The sequence below is a fragment of the Macrosteles quadrilineatus genome, unplaced genomic scaffold, assembly GCF_028750875.1.
Source record: "Macrosteles quadrilineatus isolate MER2022 unplaced genomic scaffold, UCM_ALF_1.0 Scaffold_1__1_contigs__length_201487025, whole genome shotgun sequence".
NCBI lineage: Eukaryota > Metazoa > Arthropoda > Insecta > Hemiptera > Cicadellidae > Macrosteles > Macrosteles quadrilineatus.
The window spans coordinates 186,481,564-186,505,788 of NW_026542594.1; the positions used below are offsets into that span (position 1 = coordinate 186,481,564).

The 24,225-nt window shown below is 34.0% G+C and overlaps 2 protein-coding genes across 2 annotated transcripts; both read left to right on the forward strand.

Moving 5' to 3' along the window:
- The first annotated feature begins 605 nt into the window (after positions 1 to 605).
- On the forward strand, positions 606 to 13,875 carry LOC128983338 (uncharacterized). The gene is made up of 6 exons (XM_054402594.1): positions 606 to 685; positions 7,534 to 7,745; positions 8,476 to 9,009; positions 9,397 to 9,602; positions 11,134 to 11,296; positions 12,343 to 13,875. Exons 2-6 carry the CDS (start codon positions 7,553 to 7,555, stop codon positions 12,471 to 12,473), a joined length of 1,227 nt encoding a protein of 408 aa, XP_054258569.1. The 5' UTR covers positions 606 to 685; positions 7,534 to 7,552; the 3' UTR covers positions 12,474 to 13,875.
- Positions 13,876 to 18,580: 4,705 nt separating this feature from the next.
- On the forward strand, positions 18,581 to 24,225 carry LOC128983339 (uncharacterized). The gene is made up of 3 exons (XM_054402595.1): positions 18,581 to 18,784; positions 23,379 to 23,551; positions 24,099 to 24,225. The coding sequence occupies exons 1-3, from the start codon at positions 18,592 to 18,594 to the stop codon at positions 24,168 to 24,170; spliced, it is 438 nt and encodes a 145-aa protein (XP_054258570.1). The 5' UTR covers positions 18,581 to 18,591; the 3' UTR covers positions 24,171 to 24,225.

Sequence of the window (24,225 nt, forward strand, 5' to 3'; positions counted from 1 at the left end):
GTACAATCAACAGAAATCATAGCCGGACAAAATAAATTATTCCTCATTCGCAAACTGCATCATTCCCATGTAGCAAGCAATGTATATAATACGTAAATATTCTGGATTAAGGTATAAACAACGTATATGTATTAATGATACAGATAATATACGTATTGTATATAAATATGTAAATACATTTATATCCAAAATAAATTTTGCTTAAAATACTATAAAATGAAGAAACAAAGTGTAAATTTTCACCTAAATGTTGTTTTGGGGGCATAAATTAACTTTTGAGAATCCAGTAAAATAAGTATAGGTATTAATGATACAGATAATATTTGTATTTTATATCAATATAAAAATACATTCAAACGAAAAAGAAATTATAGTGATATTGATAGAGATATTGATTGTTTTTGATTTATTTCCCTACTTTTTTTCAACACCCTGTGTAAAATGTATTTTTGTAATGCATACTATAATATTCACACTTCACAGAAGATGAATATTCATCTTCATGCTGCCGCGCGAGATATCCAAGTCTGTGCGTTTTTTTGGGTTCGACGCTGAACGCTGATGCATTATGGGAGCAATAGCAATTTAGCAAATTAGGCCGGCCAGCATCCGATCGATCCGCCATCTTGTCTTCTTATTGTGATTGTCTCTGAGTCTGAGTTTACGTGTAAGTAAGAAGTTTAAGGTAAGTTAGACAAATTAATTATTTTCGTTATTGTAAGTTACTATGATCTTTGGCCTATGTTTTTTAATAACTCGAATGGTGGACTTAATTGATTGCATGTATCTCTCTGTTTACCTTGCTTACTATTTATTGACATGATCTAGGCCCTATATTGCATTTTATGTACCGGTAGGGGCTATAACGTTTAAGTTAAGTTAATGATCAAACAAATATATCCATCTATCTGGTGCTAATCTAATTTGCATACTTTATAAAGTGGAAATAGATAAATTAAGTTAGCCTTCCCAAATCCTTTTAACTAAGTACTCTACCTTATGGATGGAGGCTCTTTAGGGAAAAATTAGGCTGCAGTTTACAAAACTAAAAAAAGCAAATTCCAGGAGATACCCTAGACCTAATTCATTGCAATAACTTAAGTCATTGGTTTGAACTTATTTAGCTCGGAGACAAGCTAAGTTAAGTTAGGCATAGGCTAGGCCTAACTTAGGCCTAAGTTACTTTACAAATACCGTACCGGGAGCAAAACTTAAGTTATGCCTAAGTTACTTAACCTGTCATATTCTTAAGTTTGGCATACACAGTTAAGACTAAATAGTGTAATTCTCATGTTTAAATCTACACAGAGGATACGCGTCCGGTAACCAGACGTCACCGGGTTGTGGGGTCCAACAACGCCATTACCACAATGATTAGGCCTACGATGCACAGCCATCGGTGTTCGTGGTGTAAGTTAGGCCTAGTGGATAGAGTGCTCAGCTGATATGCAAGAGGTCCCTGGTTCGAAACCCATCGGTACCTATAACTTTTTGTCAAAGATTTTGCTTTGAATTACACTTATTTTTAACCGTAAGGGGTAAACTTCCATATCTGTTGGCACAAACAACCGAATGAGTAATATTGATTATTTGATTGTTTAATTCGATATATCGGTTGGTTCTAAGTTAGGTTAGGTTAACCTTACCTATCTTAACTAACCAAACGATATATTGAATAATCGATATATCGATCGATATTAAGAAAAAAAATACTCATTCGGTTGTTTGTGCCAACAGATAGAAGTGTACCCACTGTAGGCATTTTATCTTTTGTTAGAATTTTTGGCATTTAACCCTCCGAGTGTCACTTGTCGAAAAATCTACTCATAACACACTTTGTGTAGTGTCACTTGTCGATTTTTCGACATACAAACATCGCTTACGGCGAAGGCTCCCCTTCAGCTATGACAGACTGAATCGGATTGAACTGGATCGAGTTAGGTATCGTTCTTTTCAGCAGATTCAGAGCTTTCTCCTGATGCCTGTTTCTTCATTTTAGTTCCGAAAATATTGTAGCAGACAGCTGACGTGCGTATTTGTAAACAGCTTGGTTAACCTCGCACCGATGACTGATGTGTTTTATTACGTTTATCATTGTTTTAGTGTTAAAAATCAAAAGTAGTGATATACGTGGTGCATTATAAGAAGATTTGAGTGATTTTGAAGGACTGGTTGATGATCCTGAAGAAGTAGGTAGGCTAGTGATATTGATGTAAATTATTAGCCAGATTCCTAGCTATGGTTAGGCTACAGTATGCATTCTTAGCTAAACGCTATGTACCGAAATCGGTTTTTTGCCCATAACTTATTTATTTGCAAACTACTTCCTTATATTATTATATTTTGGAATCCTCATAAAATTCTGAACAAAGTGGCTAACTTATTTTAAAATATTTGTAGACCTATAAATTAGGCTATAACAATTTATTGAGCGCAAACATAAATTTTTTTAATTTATTTTATAATTTTTGAGAAATGTTAACCCCACAAAAATTGTTGAACATTTTTTTTGCAATGTTTTATATGTTACATTGAAGCCCATAATTTTCCAAACAAAATTATATATAAAACAGTATACTTTACATTGTTTTTAAGTTTCTAAGATCCGTTTTTTTTTTTTTTTTTTATAATAAAACCTTGCAAATGCGCAAAAAATAGGCGGACATTAAGGCCTAAACTATGGACACTCGAAGGGTTAAGTAACTTATAATTTTATTTTATGAACAGAATTTAACCTTTAAGTTATTCTATTTTTTCATTATCAGCAATGTTTGGTTGGCTAGTTTAGGTTATGACAGTAACTGCCGGACACCTAGTCTACGTCCGGTTACCGGACGCGTATCCTCTGCTTTAAAAATAGGCCTAGGCCTAACTTAACTTACAGTTCCGAAGAGAACCTGTGATCTGTGAACAGATAGATAACGTAATGACAAATATCTTTGGTAGGCCTAAATTAAGTTAAGTATGTACCGTACTTAAATGTTCTTCCCAATGTAAACATCAAATTGAGCTATGATTTGTTTAGCCTACGTTTATATTGATATTAACTAGCCTATTTGTATATTTAACCACAAAAAAAATATAGCCTACTAGCAAAATATCTAGCCTAGCTTAAGTTAGGCTATTTGTCTAGAAGGAGGTTAACAAAAGAAAACAAAAAAGTCAGTCTAAGTAAGGCCTACCTTCTAAGTTATCTGGGAAAATTAAATTCAAAGCAATATAAAGTTAAGTAGGTAGGCCTAGGGTAATATTGATCCTGAAAAATATCGATAAATCGTCTGGCGCAAGCAAATGCAAGGGTTTTAATTCTTACTGTTTGTAGCTCCAATAGTGAATAAAAGATCTTGGTGTCATATTTTTGTAAAATGATATTGTACGTTTCCCGCTTTTTAAAATTTAGATAATTTAAGGGCACTTTCCTGTTACAGGGAACATTCATTATTATCGATGATTTTTTCTCGATGTATCGATAGGCTATTAACAAATTGAAACATATATCAGCTGACAACTACGATTCAGTATCAGCAATCAATAATGAAATGAAACTGTTCTAAAAAAATAACTTAACATAAGTAACCAAACTTGCTGTAACATTTAAAAATTCCGTGTTTAACTTGCCTTTTCTGTTATCAAATGGAATATTTAAATGGTACCTACTGCAAGTTTGGTTGGTTATGTTAGGATAGCTAAGAACAGTTTAATTTCTTAATCCATAACTTATAACTTAATAGACTATTTTAGCCTAAACAAAATCAGTTGTCAATTTGTAATAGCCTAGATCGGAAAACAAAAATAGGTATCGTAACGTTATCATCGATATATAAAAAAAATCATCGATAATAATGAATGTTCCCTTTAACAGGAAAGTACGGTACCAATTTAAGAGATGTTGGGCTATAGGCCTAATGTTTGGTAAAAATTTTAAAATACCGTAGGCTACGTGTTTTTTATCATAAGTTTTAGGCCTACTAGAAATAATCTTTTGAGAAAAATACACAAACGGGAGAATTCCAATAGATTCTTAAAAACAAACATCTGAAATTACTTTATTAAATAGTATAAGGATATAATGACGTAATCGATCATATTCTAAAGGCTTGCAAGCGCTTTTCATGGCGCTGTTCAATAGCCTACAATAGTAGGCTATAATAGGGACATGGGCATTAAGCAACTTCATACTGAGAAATCAAAGCTGAGGTAGAACGAACCCTTAATACATCACAGGTTCTCTTCGGAACTGTAGGCCTACCCCCAGAAGGCTGCAGTTTCATGATTAGGCCTATGCCTTGCAAAACGTTAGTTAGGTAATGTTTGTATAACTTTATAACTTGAACTTTTTTTTTTTTTTAGATCAATTTGAGAATGAAAACTTACAATGCCTAAAAGAAAATTTAAGAATTTAAGAGAGATAAGTAAAAGACACAGAAATAGGATTATTTTTAATTCCAAAATTCCAACCTCGACTTCTGTCATTTCTAATTTAAACCAAAATGAAGCAACACTTGATGACCTTGATGTTCCTACTTTACCTAGAACATCTGCTTTAAATTTAGGCCTAATTGGTGATTCAGAAGACAGTCGTTCTGTGTACATTTCAGACAGTGAGTTCACTGAGCCTCCAGACTCTTCTGATGAAGAGGAGCCCCTACTTTTAGAAACACCAGACAGCAGAATAATAAATGGAGCATTTGATGGCTCTGGCACAGGAAAATCTCTTGAAAATGCACAGGACTTGTCGGAAAAGCTGGCTGTATGGGCAACTTTAGGAAATGTTTCTCAATCAAACTTTAACGAACTACTATGCATTTTGAGGCAACATAAATGTTTTAAAGACTTGCCTAAAGATAGCAGAACTGTGTTAAAAACTCCAAAATCATATAATATAAAAACTGTACCTCCTGGTAACTATTTTCATTTTGGTATTGAGAATGGGATCATTGAATCAATAAAAAATATTCCAATCACAAGATTAATTCCAGGTCCTATAAAATTGCAGATCAATGTTGACGGGACTCCACTCGCTAAGAGCTCTGGAAGCCAATTCTGGCCTATCTTAGGTTCCTTCAATATTTTAAATAGGCCTACAAGTCCTTTTGTAATAGGTATTTACCATGGCCTTTCCAAGCCAGACTGTTGCAATGATTTTTTGTTTGATTTTGTCAATGAAGCAAATCAAGTTTTGGAAAGTGGTATTACTTTTCACGGTCAACATTTCACCATTGAAATATCAGCATTTACATGTGACGCACCAGCCAAAGCATTTATCAAAAAAATTAAAAACCATAATGGTTACTATGGCTGCGACAAATGTGTTACTAAAGGAGTATATGTTGAGGGCAGGGTTGTGTTTCCAGAAAAGAATGCAGAACCTCGCAATGATGATAACTTTTACTTACATGAAAATCATCGTGTTGGTATTTCCATCTTAGAGCAGATCAAAGGTATTAAAATGGTCACAAATTTCCCATACGATTATATGCACTCAATATGTTTAGGAGTAGTGAGGAAATTAATGCTATTGTGGATGAGAGGTAAATATCCAGTTCGTTTGGGAAACAATATAACAAGTCAGATTTCCACGAAACTCTTAGAAATAAAATCTCTTGTGCCAAATGAGTTTGCTAGGAAACCTAGGGCTTTGAAGGAGATTGATAGGTGGAAAGCCTATCACTACTGAAAGCTACTGAGCTACTAAGCTACTGAATTTAGGCAACTGCTATTGTACACTGGGCCTTTTGTTTTGAAAGATTGTTTACCTAAGAAAAACTTTACCCATTTCCTTGCATTAAGCTCAGCAATTAGAATTATGGCTAGTCCTCTTTTCATAGAAACCAAATTAGATGTAGCACATGATTTGTTAATTTATTTCTTTGATCATTTCAACAGTCTGTATGGGGAAGAACAAATTTCATACAATGTTCATTCAATAATTCATCTGTCAGAGGATGTTAGAATTTTTGGCCCACTTGACAATTTCAGTGCCTTCAAATTTGAAAACCACCTTCAACAATTGAAAAGAAAATTGAGAAACTGTGCTTTACCTCTACAGCAGATTGTAAGAAGAATTTTTGAAGAGAGGTCACTATCAACAGGGACAGGGAGTAGGTCTGATGAAGATAAGATGCCTTTTACAGAAGACAATCATAATGAAGGTCCTTTGGTTGATGGTAGTACTGATCCCCAGTTCAAAAAGTTCAGGTCTACCAATTTCACAATATCTACCTCAGAAAAAGATAATTGTGTACAGTTAAAGAACGGCCACATTTGCATTGTGGAAAACATAGCAACCTCCAACAACAGTACAGTTTTCATAGGGAAAACATTTTTAACCAGAACAAGTTTTTTTCATAAGCCAATCCCTTCTGTCGATGTTGGTATTTTTAAAGTCTCCAATCTTAGCACTAGACACATGTGGAGTGCTAATGATGTAGCCTACAAAGCCCTCAACTTTCCCATCAGTCTAACCCATCGCTATGTAGCTGTTCTCTTACACCATTAATAACAATACAATAGCGCAGTTTTATATTTTATCATCTGTACTGATAACTTCTTCACTTTTAATGTACTATGTAATACTTAAGTGTCTACAAATCAATAAAAAGAATCATCAAAATATTTTAAAACACAAACATCTATGCAAGAAAAAGTTATCTAGGCTACAACACAGGAATCAAAATGGAACCATGTCATCTACGCTAATTACAGAAGGTTATTTATACTACTAATTGCTTTAGTTATCTAATCTGTGTAAAAACCAAGATTCATTCATCAGCTGTGTAGTCAAATTAAACTAGGCCTACTCTTTAGGATTGTATTAAGATAAAAATTAAATTTTTGAGCTAACATTAATCATTTCTAATACCAAAACTCACATCTATTTATTTATTTATTTACCAACGGTTTATACCAGTTTACAAAATGGATACAATGTTATATCTACTAAACACTCCTGTCTTTGTACAATAATGCAAAGTTTTGACTCACTAAAGAATTTGAATTTAAAATTTTTACTACAAGTAATATATTTTGACACCTTAAATACTGTATTTATTAGGTGGGCCTAGTTCAACAAAATTGTTAACTCAAACAACTTGGAAGTTTGTAGCCTACTTGGTTATGCCCAAGTTGTAGTTTTATACTTTTGTTATTCTCAAATTTAGCCTATATATCATTAAGTTACTTTGAAATTGTTTCCTATATCATATTATTTTCCCATATTCCTACAGAATGTATTATAGGCTAAATGACCGTCCTATAATCTTAGTTTCTTTTAAAAAATTTCTAAAGTTAAAATTTTCTACCATCCTTGTTGAAAACAATAACATATTTTTAAATAAACAAAAAAGCTTTTCATAACACCAGACTTGTTAAAACTAATATAATACTTGAATTATTAATTAAATAACGGAGGAAGAGTTAAGATTTATTTTAATAACTTAATTATTTCGTAGTAGTATATTTTAAAACAACAGGAGCTGTTATGTCTATCTGTCATAAGAAATAGGCTAGTCTAAATAGTTTTGTTTTTTTCAGATTGCAGTAATATGTAGAGATGGAAAAGTTAGAAGATTATGTGGTTGTTGAATTTATCAGTGCTCCTAGTGTGGGCACTGTACTGAAATCTTGGCTTATATCTCCTGAAAAATGTTACTGGCCAGAAGGCAACATTCGAAAATTGTTGGCAAAAAAAGAGCCCCCCAACTCAGTGTGGGAAGTGTGGGATGTTAGAATCCTAGGATCTAGCGGTAATTATAGAATAATGTTTTTATAAAATAACTTTTATTTACAAATTTAGGCAATTATCAAAGGTGAAAGCTAAGCAATTGCAATAGCTCAAAATGACTAAAGAGATAATAGCCCTACCACAAACATATTGCTAATAATTTGCTTGCTAGCTAGTTGCCCATTCTTTGTATTGTTTGTTTCAGTTCATTTAGGATTGTATTGACTCAAATGTGCAATCCTTAATGAGTATGGTTTTTAATTCAGAGAGTACATTGGAAAGCAATAGTTCTCTTTTCGCCTTTGCGCTTTATTTACAAAGCTAAACAGATTTCTTTAGTTTTAGGTAGACAACTAAATATCACTGTTGATTTTTGTAAGCCTATTTTGGCCTATGTAAATTGAAACCATACATTTTTAACCACTTTTGCAGCCAACAGTTATGGTAGAAGTCCTAATCAACCAAAACCTTAAAAGATATCAACACATCAAATTACACGGTACAGTAAGTTATGCATAAAGAGTTTTAGTGAGTGTCTGTGGCTGTTTTGGCCAACCTGCTTGTCAGTAATTCTTTGGCCGCTCGCTAGAGCAGTGCACCACAGCCGGCCAGCTGTTGAGAGAGACAGGAAAGGGAACAAGTCGAGAAGATTTGTTCTTTACTGGTAAAAATAGTTGTCATGTTTTGGCATACTTTAGGTTTTCCAGTCTCCCACAAAATGTCTAAGTTTGTTTACTTTGGATTTTTTTCAGATTCTCTTCTAGATGCCATCCACAAGGAAAAACTAGCCCAATCGACCTCTGATATTGGGACGGATATAGAAGGGGGTAAAAAGAAAAGACGAATAACGAAGCCTGCACGCATATTAAGCAGCAGTAGCGACAGTGAGAAAGAAGATGATCTGCCGATTTTTGATCCGTCGAGAAAGAAGGCAACGAAAAAAAGTCCACTCAAGAATAAATATTCTCAGGGAATTCAAAAAAATATCCACACACAACAACGTAATACATCATCCATCCACAACTTCACTTCTGGCCATCTTACAAATACTTCACCTCAAATTCAAAACACACCATCCACAACATCACCACAGTACTTAGAAGATTCATATCGGCAGCTCACATCTCCTCAGCAAAATCAATTTGTAAACCAACATCCAGAATCTTCACCGTCATCCACTTCAAAAGGCAGAAAATCATTATTCACACCTCAGATTATGTCCCCTAGATCTACCATCGACTCTGCGTTGGCAGATTCCTTGGAGGCACGCCTTAATAAAATGCAAAGTAAAACATATTGCTATTTTTTTACTATGAACAATTAGATATTTAAGATGTTACAGTATTTAGTTAAAAACTAATACTGTAGTCTAAATTGTATAAGGAAGAAAAGTTTGAAATTTAGCTAATCTTCATTTAGTTGCTTTAGAGATATATAACATTGAACGTTATAAAGATGTAGGTACTGGTACTTTCAAATTAAAAAAAAAATTTAAATAATATCTTTATTATCTAGGAATTTACAACAAAAACTTAAGCAGCCTACATATTTTTGATTCAATTTGTTTTAGATTGTTGTAAAAATGTCGTTGGAAACCTAAGAACAAGTATTTATTTGACATGCACAAACATTTACATATGTTGGTTTGAATCTAGCCTATTCTTTTTTTTTAGATCAGATTGATACCATGGAGAGAACTATGTTACAAACAAAAGTAGATGTCTCGACAATCCTGGAAATGCTTAAAGAAGGGCAAGCCAGGAGACAGCCCGTTGAAGATATCTCCACCATTGAGAAAATGTTCCCCTTGCAACAAATTGAAGATGTCGATAATCTAGAACAACTACTCCTGAATGATGAAGAAAAGTCAAAGCAAGTCGTAAGTAACATTGTATGATAGTTAATGCTACTGTCACGTTATGGTAGACGTAACATTCAAATTGAAAGAACTTATGCATGAGGTTTAGCGCAAAGTGTTTTAAAACATCAACGAGTGTATTAAGTCTAGCACTAACAATGTAGCAGTTGCATGCTTTTAGCGAATTTCCCATATAGGGAATAAGCTATTACCGTAGTATTCCTGGTAAGACCTGGATGCGGGGCCGATTTTTTTTTTGTTTTGAGGTCCCTAGACGCCGAAAACACCATCTGTTAAAATTCATATATATATAAACATATATATATGTAAATGTGTGTGTGTCCGTTAGCCCAATAACTAGAGCAAAAATTATCCGATTTAGATGAAATTTGGTATAAACGTGTAAACCTACATTTATTCGAACGAGTTCGCGAACTAGCATGATGGACTATGGGAACGGGGGTTTTATGGGGTTAAAAATAAGGTTTTCCCATTTTTGACCCAAAAAACATAAAATTTAACCATTTCTTTCCAAACCATTTTGTAGAGCTTAAAAAACAAATAATTTTGTATAATGGAGCTTTATTATGCGCCTAATGGTTACGGAGAAAATTCCAAAAAATTTTAATTTTAAATTTCCCATGTTATTCTTATGGAGAATAAGTAAACTGTTGTTGTTTGCTTGTTTATGAATATATTTTGATCAAGTTTGGATAATGGTTTTATTTCTTACTAACTATTGAAATAAAAAAACAAACAGTTTTACCCTCCCTGATGCAGCAAACCTAAGTACTTTTTAAACTAATTCTATTTAAATAGGGAATAAATGTTATATTTTTAAGTAGACATTTGAGTGTAAATCCAATCAGGCAAATGGAAATTGGCTTAGTCTGCAGGTTTCCTGCGGCGGGGGTATTTTTTATTTAGATATGCAGGGTGTCTATATTTTCAATGGGTTAGCTATGAAATCTATAAAACCCAAATTTACCCATGAACTTATGAGAAAACCACAAGTCACACCCCCATAAACCATATACTTAAAATGTTCGTCATGACGAGAAACCTTGCGTAAAGATATCCATTATTTTAAGGCTCTTTAAGGTCGTAATTCCTTTCTAAAGTGAACTTTCCATATATGCCTAATGTTAAAAATGCCCCATCTGTATTAATTTGTTTGTATTACTGTATTCTGTTTCGTTTATTTCAGCTTAACTTAACCAATCAATAATTTTATTAAATACTTATGAAGTCAAAAACGGGGAGAAGCCTGTGGGTAACAGTTGGTTTTCATAATAAGCAGTTCCTGAATAACAGATTCAATTCTCAAGCTGAAACTGCCTACTAATTCTTTTGCTACATGGCTATTATTCATGTCAACTTTTGATGATCATAACTAAAAGAAAGTAAATATTAATCAAAACGTCTGCTACTGTACTCTTCAATTTAATTGCTGATATAAGCTTGATTCATTGCAATTCCTTTAGATTTTATTACAATAAAGCTAATCAGGGTGTTTCATAATGAGAAATAATTTCTAATAACTTATGTTTAGAAAGAATATGTGCGCCAAATTGGGGGGTCCAGCATTGAGGATGCCACAAGGAGGGCCTTCAAGAAGCTCTTCACAAATCAATTAGCCAGACAATTCAGCTGGGAAGGAAAGGGGGGGAGAAAGAGAAGCCTTAACCAGCTTAACATCGTACAAGTAGTTGGACGTAAGTTATCTACAGTTCAAGCTATCTTTTGACGGATCCAGGGGGGCTGGTAATTGTTTAATGTTAGGTAATAGTTCAAAAGCAATTACGAAAATATGAGTACAACAAATTCTGAATTTGTTTTGGGAATCTAAGTACTTGATTTTATTCCAAGATTCTTGTCTCTTTTGTGTTTTACCAACTGCTGAAAGACAATAGGAACTAAGTTAACGTATTTGGCTATGGGGTTGTTGCAGTCCACACATTATCTAAATTACAAAAGACTAGGCCTACTATTTTAGCACGTTTTTATTACCAAATTTAATTGGAAAATGAGTTTGCAACACTTAAAGATACTACAACTACGATCAGCAGGTGCCCTGTTTTTCATTTCGTTTAACGCTGGGATTTAACCTAACCTAAAAACTTGTTGTATAGTGTATGAAAAACTAATTATTTATATATGCTTTATAGTAATTATAAGAAAAATATATAATATGTAACGAGAGTGGAAATTGCCATCTGCTGCTCTCGAAAAACTTTCCACACTCGCCAAAAAAAAATTAAATGCCTTGTTTTTGAACTCAATAAAATTAGAAATAATTTATAAAGATGTGAAGATAATAAATAATTGTAAGATTTAAAACCAAAAACTTGGGGTGCATGCAATATACAACACAGTACATCCTGTTTGTATGATTTACATCTATATTTCCTAATTGAGGTTAAAAATAATGTATCAATAGTTCAGTAGACAAAGAAAATTGTATACTAGCTATTGCATGCGCACCCACGTTTTTTGTTTTAAATCTTACAAGTATTTATTCTCCCCTTAGGCTATATTTATAAATTATTTTCAACTTTTAAGTGTGTTCAATAAAAACGTGGTATTTTTAAAAAGTTTTTTTTTTATTTATATATTATTTTAGTGTGTGTGTGTGTGTGTATCTGTTGGAAATACACAATACAGGTTACGGTAATGTTTTAAAGAATTTTGTATAAAATCTTGTTTCCCAATTCTACCTAATATTGAAAAACAAAACTTATGTAAATTCTACTTTTTTCAGGTGAGATGCGGAATGGTCCTTTTAAACATTTATTTAATTTGAAGGCTTTCGAAAAAACAGTATCAGAATGGTTTCGGCAATCTGGCACAAGAATCTACGTGAAGAACAAAAATGCTCAACAAATTACATAAGGCATAAGATTTTATTGGTTCTTAGTTTTAAGTCCATTGTTTTTTACGGAGAGTTAATTTTGTTCAAAGGTTTATTGCGGACATTTTCTATCACAATGGTATAAAACAATACACAATGGTTTCGTGATCTAGAAACTGATCCCGTCCTCAAGTGAAAAAAACCTATCTTAGGCCTATCTTAGGTTCCTTCAATATTTTAAATAGGCCTACAAGTCCTTTTGTAATAGGTATTTACCATGGCCTTTCCAAGCCAGACTGTTGCAATGATTTTTTGTTTGATTTTGTCAATGAAGCAAATCAAGTTTTGGAAAGTGGTATTACTTTTCACGATCAACATTTCACCATTGAAATATCAGCATTTACATGTGACGCACCAGCCAAAGCATTTATCAAAAAAATTAAAAACCATAATGGTTACTATGGCTGCGACAAATGTGTTACTAAAGGAGTATATGTTGAGGGCAGGGTTGTGTTTCCAGAAAAGAATGCAGAACCTCACAATGATGATAACTTTTACTTACGAGAAAATGAAAATCATCGTGTTGGTATTTCCATCTTAGAGCAGATCAAAGGTATTAAAATGGTCACAAATTTCCCATACGATTATATGCACTCAATATGTTTAGGAGTAGTGAGGAAATTAATGCTATTGTGGATGAGAGGTAAATATCCAGTTCGTTTGGGAAACAATATAACAAGTCAGATTTCCACGAAACTCTTAGAAATAAAATCTCTTGTGCCAAATGAGTTTGTTAGGAAACCTGGGGCTTTGAAGGAGATAGATAGCACAGAAAACATACTATTATAACCCAGAATGCCAACCGCATGGTAAAAAGCGTTAAGTACTTTGAGAGAGCTTTACCTGTCAATTTGTAGGCTGCGCCACCAGCCTTGCTATGCTGAGTGCATATAGCAACGCTGGTGGCGCTGCCTACGAATCGACAGGCAAAGTTCTCTCAAAGTACTTAACGCTTTTTACCATGCGGTTGGCATTCTGTGTTATAGTAGTATGTTTTCTGTGTAGATAGGTGGAAAGCCACTGAGTTTAGGCCACTGCTATTGTACACTGGGCCTTTTGTTTTGAAAGATTGTTTACCTAAGAAAAACTTTACCCATTTCCTTGCATTAAGCTCAGCAATTAGAATTATGGCTAGTCCTCTTTTCATAGAAACCAAATTAGATGTAGCACATGATTTGTTAATTTATTTCTTTGATCATTTCTACAGTCTGTATGGGGAAGAACAAATTTCATACAATGTTCATTCAATAATTCATCTGTCAGAGGATGTTAGAATTATGGTGTGGGTAGCCTCCGGATTGCGAATAATAACTATGATAGTGGTTTAAATACCTTATTAATGCAATCCAATTGTTGTCTCCACAACTAGTTTCAACCTGCTAGGAGGTCATCATCAGGTGAGTACAAGGATGAATTACTTCATACGAAGGTCGTCAGTAACAGTTTTTTTACATTTACACAAACACACGACGAATAATAACACACGGCCTTTTATCGGCCGTGTATGTGTGCGCACTATGTGTTTATTATTCGTCGTGTGTTTGTGTAAATGTAAAAAAACTGTTACTGACGACCTTCGTATGAAGTAATTCATCCTTGTACTCACCTGATGATGACCTCCTAGCAGGTTGAAACTAGTTGTGGAGACAACAATTGGATTGCATGAATAAGGTATTTAAACCACTATCATAGATGTTAGAATGTTTGGCCCACTTGACAATGTCAGTGCCTTCAAATTTGAAAACCACCTTCAACAATTGAAAAGAAAATTGAGAAACTGTGCTTTACCTCTACAGCAGATTGTAAGAAGAATTTTTGAAGAGAGGTCACTATCAACAGGGACAGGGAGTAGGTCTGAAGGGTCGCCGGATTTCTACCCCCGGATATTTACCCCCATGAAAAAACGCCTACGTCATTTTGACGTCACGAGGGGCGGGGCCTATACACGGTCGAGAAACAGCCCGCGACTGGAAATCTACCCCCGGACATCTACCCCCGGACATCCACCCCCAGACATCTACCCCCGGAAATCTACCCCCGGAAATCTACCCCCATGGTCAGCTACGCTACGTATTGGCCAAGATGCATTGTTGTAATTGATTTCATTAATTGGTTTATGTAAGTCAACGGCTCTTCGGTTATTCATTAGCTTATTATTCGAATTAACTTTTTTTGTAAAACGAAAACTCAAAAAATACTTTATTCTTTTTGGGCAATAATATACCCCAAGTCGTTGCCAAAACAACAGTCAACGCAACAGGTGTGTCACCAAAACAATGATATCATCAAACATATTTAAAAGTAAATAATAAGAAAGCATATTCATGATATCATATTTAGAAAAAACATATTGATTTCAGAATACCTAGTTTTTTTAAACTGCATAATCTTGTAGTTGTTTTAATTCCAATAACATAAGATAAATGTTATTTGTTATAACCTTATTTAGCTACATAAATCAAATATGTAAAATACTGTACCTATTCAATGTACATGTTAAACATGACAACAACATATCGCATGCTTTATACTGGATATTAGAAGCTAATGAATAACCAAAGAGCCGTTTATTTACATAAACCAATTAATAAAATAAATTACAACAATGCATCTTGGCCGATACGTAGCGTAGCTGACCACGGGGGTAGATTTCCGGGGGTAGATGTCCGGGGGTAGATTTCCGGGGGTAGATGTCTGGGGGTAGATGTCCGGGGGTAGATGTCTGGGGGTAGATATCCGGGGGTAGATGTCCGGGGGTAGATTTCCAGTCGCGGGCTGTTTCTCGTGTATCCCGCCCCTCGTGACGTCAAAATGACGTAGGCGTTTTTTCATGGGGGTTGATATCCGGGGGTAGAAATCCGCTACCCCGGTCTGAATATAAGATGCCTTTTACAGAAAACAATCATAATGAAGGTCCTTTGGTTGATCAAGTGAAACAAACCTAGCAAACACATTATTATTATGTTACACACATTTGTAATGTTTTAGTAAAGTTTTTTCACCTGAAGACGGGATCAGATTCCAGATCCGTTGTGTATTGTTTTTTTTTACTATTGTGATAGAAAATGTCTTCAATAGGCCTAAACCTTTGAACAACTTTTTATTGGTTTTTAACATTTAGAAAGGTTAGGCTTAGTTACATCGTGAATTTGGCTGGCAAAGTAGTGTTTTGCTAATGTCATAATATCTTTGATTGATTCAAAGTTGTCTAAGGTTGGAGTGGGGCAGAAACTTAAGCCTTTTGATAACACATGTTCTTCAATTGTGGATAATTTGTTGCTTTTTTGATGAAGTGTTATCTGCCTGCAAGGCGTATATATAGCGGTTTTCTGATAAGTGGAGAAAGTATACAAAATAGGCTGATGTCTTTCAAGTGTGGGTAGGCCTAAAATGGAGGCTAGACTGGGTTTATGGAGATAAGTGGGGATCTTTTATCTGAGGTTGTACGCTGAAATTTCCTTGCCTAATATAAACAAAATGTAAATAAAAGTTAAGAATTTTTTATAGTTAAAACAATTTAGAAGTAGCAGGTTATTTAATTGTTATGTTATTTAATTTTCTGTAATTCTTCACACTGATCCAATAACCTGTACTGTTGGCTAGTGTCATAATATCTTTGATTGATTCAAAGTTGTCTAAGGTTGGAGTGGGGCAGAAGATTAATCCTTTTGATAACACATGTTCTTCAATTTTGGATAATTTATAGTTGGATAAATCACAGATTTGTCGTATATAGCGGTTATCTGATAAGTGGAGAAAGTATACAAAATAGGCTGATGTCTTTCAAGTGTGGGTAGGCCTAAAATGGAGGCTTAGACTGGGTTTATCGGAGATGAGTGGGACATCTTTTATCTGAGGTTGTACGCTGATGTTATAAATTTCCCTGCCTAATAAACAAAATGTAAATTAAAATTAAAATTTTTTTTATAGCTAAAACAATGTAGAAGTAGCAGGTTATTTAATTGTTATGTTATTTAATTTTCTGTAATTCTTCACATTGATCCAATAATCTGTACTGTATTATAATTTTTAACCCTTAGAGTGCCAGGCGAGAAATAAAAGTAACGCTCAAAATATGCCGATGATTTTTCCCGAAGGTCGCGCTAAAAATGCCGAGCGCAATCTGGCGATTTTTAGGTTAAAATGTCGTAAAAACCGAATTTTCGATATTTCGACCAACGAAAATCAATGTATTGCATCTAGTAACTTTCGACTCAATGTTAATATATGGGTTAAAAGAATCCGAGTATCCATTCGGTTGTTATGACAACTGTTCTATCATTACGAAACGTCCGGTCAGCCGGACGTTGGCACTTTTGGCTCGTTCTAAAAACGTCCGGTCGGCCGGACGTCGGCACTTTTGGCTCGTTTTAAAAACGTCCGGTTCCCCGGACGTTGGCACTCAAAGGGTTAATTTGACTTTAACATTATTATTATTTAAGGCTATTTAATGTAATATGTTTTGTATGTAATATGTACATTGACAAATAAAGAAGTTTTTTATTTGATTTAATTTGGCCTAAAATCTATTTTATTCATATACTGTACCAACATTTGTCTGTAATCAAAAATAGGGTGCGATATGTGTTTGTGAACCATCTTATTTCCGTATTTATAATGGTAAAAATAATTTAACGCTGCAACCATAATCTCATATATAATGAGGTTATTTAATTTGTTTTTCTCAAATAATCTTCAATGTACGATAATTAAAAAAATGTAAAGCTGTCTTGGTCTAATATTTGTTAAGGTAGTTGCCATATTCTTTATCTTCTCTACTTCATTAAAAGACATATTCTTTAAAGGTAAAATCATTTGTTTTTTTGTGGCTGCTACTGTTTTTAAGGAAGTCTACAAAAATTGCATAATTCTCTCATTCTTTGGTTTGATTATGATATGAAAATAAATGGCTGATAGCTAGCTTACACCAACAATATATAACATTACATTTTGCATACTGTATTGTAATGATGTAGTAACTGTAATGGGTGCTCTCCCCAGATAAGGACTTTCACTAGGGCCCCTCTGGTTCACCTTAGGAGCCTCGGATGTGATCCCTACGGGCCTGCTTCAGATGAAACTACTGAACAGCAGAGGTTGTCCCTAAACTAGATCAATTAGGTATTTACCTGACAAATCACAAAACACATATATTTCTAATGAAGACTTAAAATATTGTTTTACCACCATACAACACACCAACCCTCACGACACATAGTTTACCTCCCATAAGAAATGCCTTCAAAGAAAACTGTTTGTAAAAATCAATGTATATAATTTTTATTTATTTTTTTGACAATTTTATTTTGAGCCACTTTTTATTAATATGGCATCAAATATGTATCATCTATGTATAAAATATGTATTTTATACATTTAAGGTATGGATCAATTTCTATCAAAATTTACATATTATATACATATGTATAATATGTATCATATCTGTAGTTAGATCCTTATATAATATGCAAATAATCCATATTTAAGTGGGACATATTTACGGATACAATCTGTATTGTATACATTTCTATACAGATTGTATACAAAAGCTATACCATGTCGGTAGGTAAATTATACGTATTATATCCATATTTGTGCTACTTGGGTTGTCCCTTTAAAGTATCATTGGTGCCTTTTTTTTTAAGACTTATACGTTCATTTGGAAACTCAAACAATTACTCAGCTAAATTCCGTGCATATCGCTTCAGCCATTCTAGATAAAGAAAAGGTTTGGAAATTGACGATTTCTGTTTACATTATGCCATTCCTATGGCCTTTAAGAACTCTGAACAGCATTATAGAATCGTTCTCTTATTAACGGTTTATTGTTTGATATTTATATTTTTTAATCTGAAAAATACTAATTTAATGTTTTTTTTTAAGCCTTTAATAAGTATATGACACTTTCTTAAAAGGTCTCCAAACCATGAAAATCTGATTGTATCATATCACAGCCACCTCTAATACATTATTACATGTATTAGAGGTGGCTGTGATCATATATAACTTCATCCATGGTATTAATGTAAAAATGTATCTCAATAAAATTGTGTTGCAGTCACAGCGCATGGGCGTACAGCCAAAGTTTGAAGCAACATCTATGATCTATGATTCCAAAACACGACTGCAGGGAAGGGAACTGTTTCTCCCGCCAGACTACAGAGAACGCTGTCGTAGTTTCATCTGTGCGTGTGTCTGGAAGAGCGTAACACTGTCTCTCCCAAGTGATCGTGATTCTTTTTATGAACGCAAAATAATTTATATCAGTCGCTATTGGCCAATTGAACCACCAGGTAAAAATTTATTTTCTAGATTAGCCTAATTAGTTAATTTATTTGTAATCTACGAGACAGTTTAGCATACATTTTGTTTCCATTGATTTAAAAAAATTAATTACCGGGTAGGATGACAAAATTTAATCCTGCAAATGCAAGACCTAGAATATTTTGAAAATAAAAAAAAATATGCTACAACATTTATTTCTCCACATTAACAAAAAATAATTATTTAGTAAAAATTAAGGCAATTTTTAAATTTAAATAAACTAGCATATTTTAGAAACGATTCTGCTTTTCAAACGGCTATTATAAATTTTAAATTCCCATGTTATTTTTGTGGAGAATAGATAAAATGTTGTAGTTTGTTGTTTTATGAATTAGACAAATTTGTTTACTTCATACTAAGCAATCAACATTTCAATAAAAACACCTTATTACCTTACCTGTAGCAGTGAACCTAAAAATAAAGTACTCATTCCTATTTATTTAAATAGGAAACTTATATAGGCTTACCTCCGTCAGTAGTCCAAAATTGTGTCTTTTTCAACTAATGTTGTTCAAAGCTTACATGTTTCGTTGCACTGCAACATCGTCAGAGCTTTTTGTCAAAAACATCAAATGATTTATACATAAAACAAAACACGGAACACGAAACATTTAAACACGTAATAACACGATAGCCGATAGCGCTGCCGTGCCGTGTCGATAGCGCTATCGTGTTACGTGTTTAAATGTTTCGTGTTCCGTGTTTTGTTTTATGTATAAATCATTTGATGTTTTTGACAAAAAGCTCTGACGATGTTGCAGTGCAACGAAACATGTAAGCTTTGAACAACATTAGTTGAAAAAGACACAATTTTGGACTACTGACGGAGGTAAGCCTATATAAGTCATTATTCGTAGTCCAGGGGCTATCAGAATGAATAATATAAATAGGAAATACAACTTACAGTTTTAATGGAATATTTTAGTGGAAATCTAACCAGTAGGAGTAGGCTGAAAAGGCTGTGACTGGGGCATTTTGTATTTAATTAATATATAGGGTTAGGCAAAAGTCTGGAACCCCCCAGTTAACTTTTTAACGCGTTGCAGTAGGAAAACCAAACTCGGCACATATTTACAACATAAGAAATTGCACTTTTTCATCAAAGTCACAACTTTGTCCCAGCCCCCAAAATGGGGTATTTTGGGAGCGGCCCCAAATTTTAAAATGTAAACACCTATCATGTGACCCCTCATTTTAAAGGGTTTATCAAGGGAAATTGAATGGCGCAAACTAGAGGTCAATATCGCACCCCTAATGAAAATGGCAGCCATTTTATTTATTTTAGATGAACAAGCAAGATAAAGTCTGGACACCCCCAGTTAACTTTAAAAATATAATATTTTAATACTGACCAAAAGATGAATTCCCTTTTTTTATAAAGGTATGCTGAGTTTCGTTTTCCTGCTATAACCTGTTAAAAAGTTAATAGGGGATATTTTAAAATGACTGCCATTTTGATTAGGGGTGTAATATTGAGCTCTGATTTGCGCCATTCAATTTCTCTTGATAAACCCTTTAAAATGAGGGGTCACATGATAGGTGTTTACATTTTAAAATTTGGGGCTGCCCCCGAAATACCACAGAACATCTTGTGTCTAACCCTGTATTAGAGCCTATGTTAATCCCTGCTGATGTTTTTTTTAATAACACTAGACCTCGCCCCTTGGCCAAAAACTCGACCAAAAGTATGTATTGTTATTGCATCCTTTCTTTTTTCACCCAACGCTGTAAATAATACATGTGATTGGAATTTCTTCTATTTGTTTTGATTTTCTGTTTATATTTTGATGTTATTTCGTCACCAATATGGCAACCCATAAGGCCCATGTTATTTTTTTTTTTAATTTTTAATTCATTTTTTGTGCTTATTTTTGAGCCCATTTTAATTTATAAAGGGATTCTGCACTTCTACAGGAAAATATCTTTCATTTGGTACTAACCGCGTGTAATATTCGGTTCAGTAGTTTGGCCAGGCTAGCTGTCATAAATTTTGCAAAAGTTTTTTAGTATATAAGATAATATTTATATTCTGAATATTTTTAACAGTGTGGAATACAACTTTTTGACACATTTCAAAAAGAAACTTCCCATGGAAGAAAATTTCAAACCTCATTTTTTCTTGTTAACTTTATATGTTAAAAAGAAAAATTGAGGATTGAAATTTTGATTGGAAGCTGGACTGGCACAATTAAGTTAATAAAATTCACAAAATCTGTAATTTTTGTACGAAAATTCGCATCTGGAACATTTTGGAACCACTTAAGGAATGAACCAATTATTGCTGCAGCGTATGACAAAAAATCTGTTAAGTCAACTTAACTTTTCATTTCAATGAGTTTTTTTTTTTATCAAAAGAACAATTTTGTTCAACATGTGGGATGCTTGGATGTGTGTTAATGTGCTTATTATTGTGGTATGTGCAGCATGTGTGTGTAATTGCACCATAACAACTGTATACAGAATAGTGACAATTCTGTTGAGTTACCTTACCTCTCCCCAAAATTGCATACATTTTAAATGTGTCTTTAGCTGATATTGTACAGTAGCAAGTTTATTACATGTTATACAAATACGTTTTATAGCGCAACATAAAAAATATAACATTTTAATACCATGTCAAGGAGAGAGATTTATGTATTTATGATTTAACTAGCTGTAACCCGCGGGCTTTGCCCCGTTTAACTTCTTAATTTTCAAGATTGGCCTATCTCGTTCGCATGGCTCAATCACGTCCTGGTTGAAGTTTGTTCGCTACGCTCACTCACCTTTAGGTTGGAGCTCGTTCGCTACGCTCACTCACCTTTAGGTTGGAGCTCGTTCGCTGCGCTCACTTGCCTTCAGGTTAGCTCGTTCGCTACGCTAACTCGCCTCCAGGTTGAAGTTCGTTCGCTACGCTCACTCACCTTTTGGTTGCAAATTAGCTGTTGTCATAAATGTAAAAGAAATAATAGTGCTGCACCCTGTTGGTAATCCTTGTAACTTTAATGCTATTGAACATCATAGAACAGAACCAACTTGTTTAATTGAAACAGCTGTTAAGATTCAATAATTCCATTTCTCATAAGGTTATCATGGGAAACTCCAGAGCCACTGGGGCGGAGCCCGAAAGGATTTTTGAAATAAGAATATATGCCTATATGTTAATCGGGAATGTGAGCTATCATCATGCCAAATTTCAGCCCAATCCGACCAGTATTTTTCGCATTCACTTGTCACAAACATACATCCATACATCCATACATCCATACATCCAAACTTTCTCATTTATAATATTAGTAGGATTAAGTCTAAAAACAATAGGATGTAAGCAAATTGAAATTTCCCCCCTGATTTATGAGTAAATATTAATAATTTTGCCCTCAAAATTTCCCAAGATCAAGATATATACTAGGCTTAAACTAGGATAAGGTTAAGCTAGTTTTATATGTTCCCAAGATATAAAAATATAACTTGACATTCATCCTAGAGTAATATGGTGCCAAAAACTATTTTGGATTCCATCACAAACTAACCAGCTTACCTCCGAACAGGTTATGCTTGCTTTCCACGGTTTGTTTTTATATTAAAGATTATCAATTAATTTCAGAATCAAATCCTTAATCTTTTTTGAAACCACCTTTATGAAAAACCAAACCAATGAAACTCTGTATGGATATTTGATCTATTTCTGGTCGCATGGTCATGAAAATTTAATTTCAATACATTGCAAAGATTTTTTTCATATTCATCACTGCCCCTAGGATTGATTTATTGACAATATAAAAATAGGTTTACATAGCTTTTACGTCATCAATTCTAATTTTTAGACTAGGCGTCTACGACTAGTTTCGAAACCACAGTTTCATCGGCAAGCCTCTTGCTTCATAAAATCATTTGTACATTTGTCATCGTCAATACACAGTCAGCATATATACCACGCACACACATGGATGTGATTTTTAACATAAATGAATGTGCAGTCGGCCATAACACTTGCGGTTGCAACTACCCCAGGGGTAGTTTTACATCCTAAGTAATACCTTTGACTATTGATGGTAGAACTAGACATCCCATACCATGTTTTAATTTTCACCAGTAAAAAAAAAAAAAAAAAAAAAAAAATAGAGGTAGGTAGTTCAATTGAGAGTCTGATAGTGTGCTGATTCAAATTACTGATTTTGACAAATTCACAGACTTTTTACCCGAGTCAAACTGATAAGAATTGAATCATTCAGAATCTTTTATATCACTATCTCAGGGAAAATGAATAAATCAGAAAATTGAATTGTAGACTGTAGTGCAACCTGCATGTAGCTCATTTAACTACAATCTTTTTGAAGAAAAATATTAGCAATAGCTCGTCGTTAACAATGGGATGTCTACTTCAGTATCCATAAGTCAATGATCATAACTAATAATTTAACTATTTCAACACAATTTCTCAAAGACAAGTGCACATCATCTGCAAGTGTTGCTTAAGAGAGAATATTAATACCAAAAACATTCCCGAATTGTCATGGTAAACAGATGTCAAATTTGGTAATGCATGAGGACACACAGATATTCATTTTGATTTGTTTTCAGTGATGTTAAGAACGCCCCAACGTCCGCCAACTGCTCCCGTCATGTACTCGGGTGGTCTCACTCCCCACCAAGTGCAGACACTAGAGGCGGAGTTTGCCAAGATGAAGACCCTTCACACCACAGACCTTGCGCTCCTAGCCGCTGAGATGGCAGCCAATGAGTCCGATGTGCAGGTAATATATTTCTAGCTTACTCACAAATTTGCATACATAAATAGATTAAACTTTCCTGTCTAAAAAATGGTTGGCGGCCTCTTTTAACCTTGCATTTGCCCGTCCACACAGGCTAAAGATATGTGCTTGGAACGTATCCATCAAAGCAAGAGATGAGCAGGTACAGTACAAGCGTTAGCGTAAAGCGTACTGATAAAAAGTAGTGGTATGTACCAGGATCCAAACCAATTGACATTACTGCCTTGGGCTGGAAGTTCACCGTGCTACCGATAGAGCCATACTCACCAAAACACATATTTTATTTCCTTAGTAGCAGAATATTTTGAGGATTTCAGCTTTTATACCAGATGCAAAAAATCTCGAGCAATGAAATGGCTTCAGTAATTAAAATAGTTGGATTGAAGTGTCCAACAAATGAGTTTGGTATTTATCTTTTGCTTATGAGTACAACATGACATATTCCATTTCAGGTTAAAATTGTTATTGTATATGTTGAAAGTTGCAAAACAGTTCGACTAGATGAATAAATATTTTTTTTATGTTTCAGGCCTGGTATCATCAAAGAGTGGCAGCGTGGAGACGAGAACAAGGTCTTTCCGACTGTTTTGGTCAGATTTAAGGACTATTTATTTAAATACATCAAGGGGAAATAATCTATTTTACTCAGTGGTCTT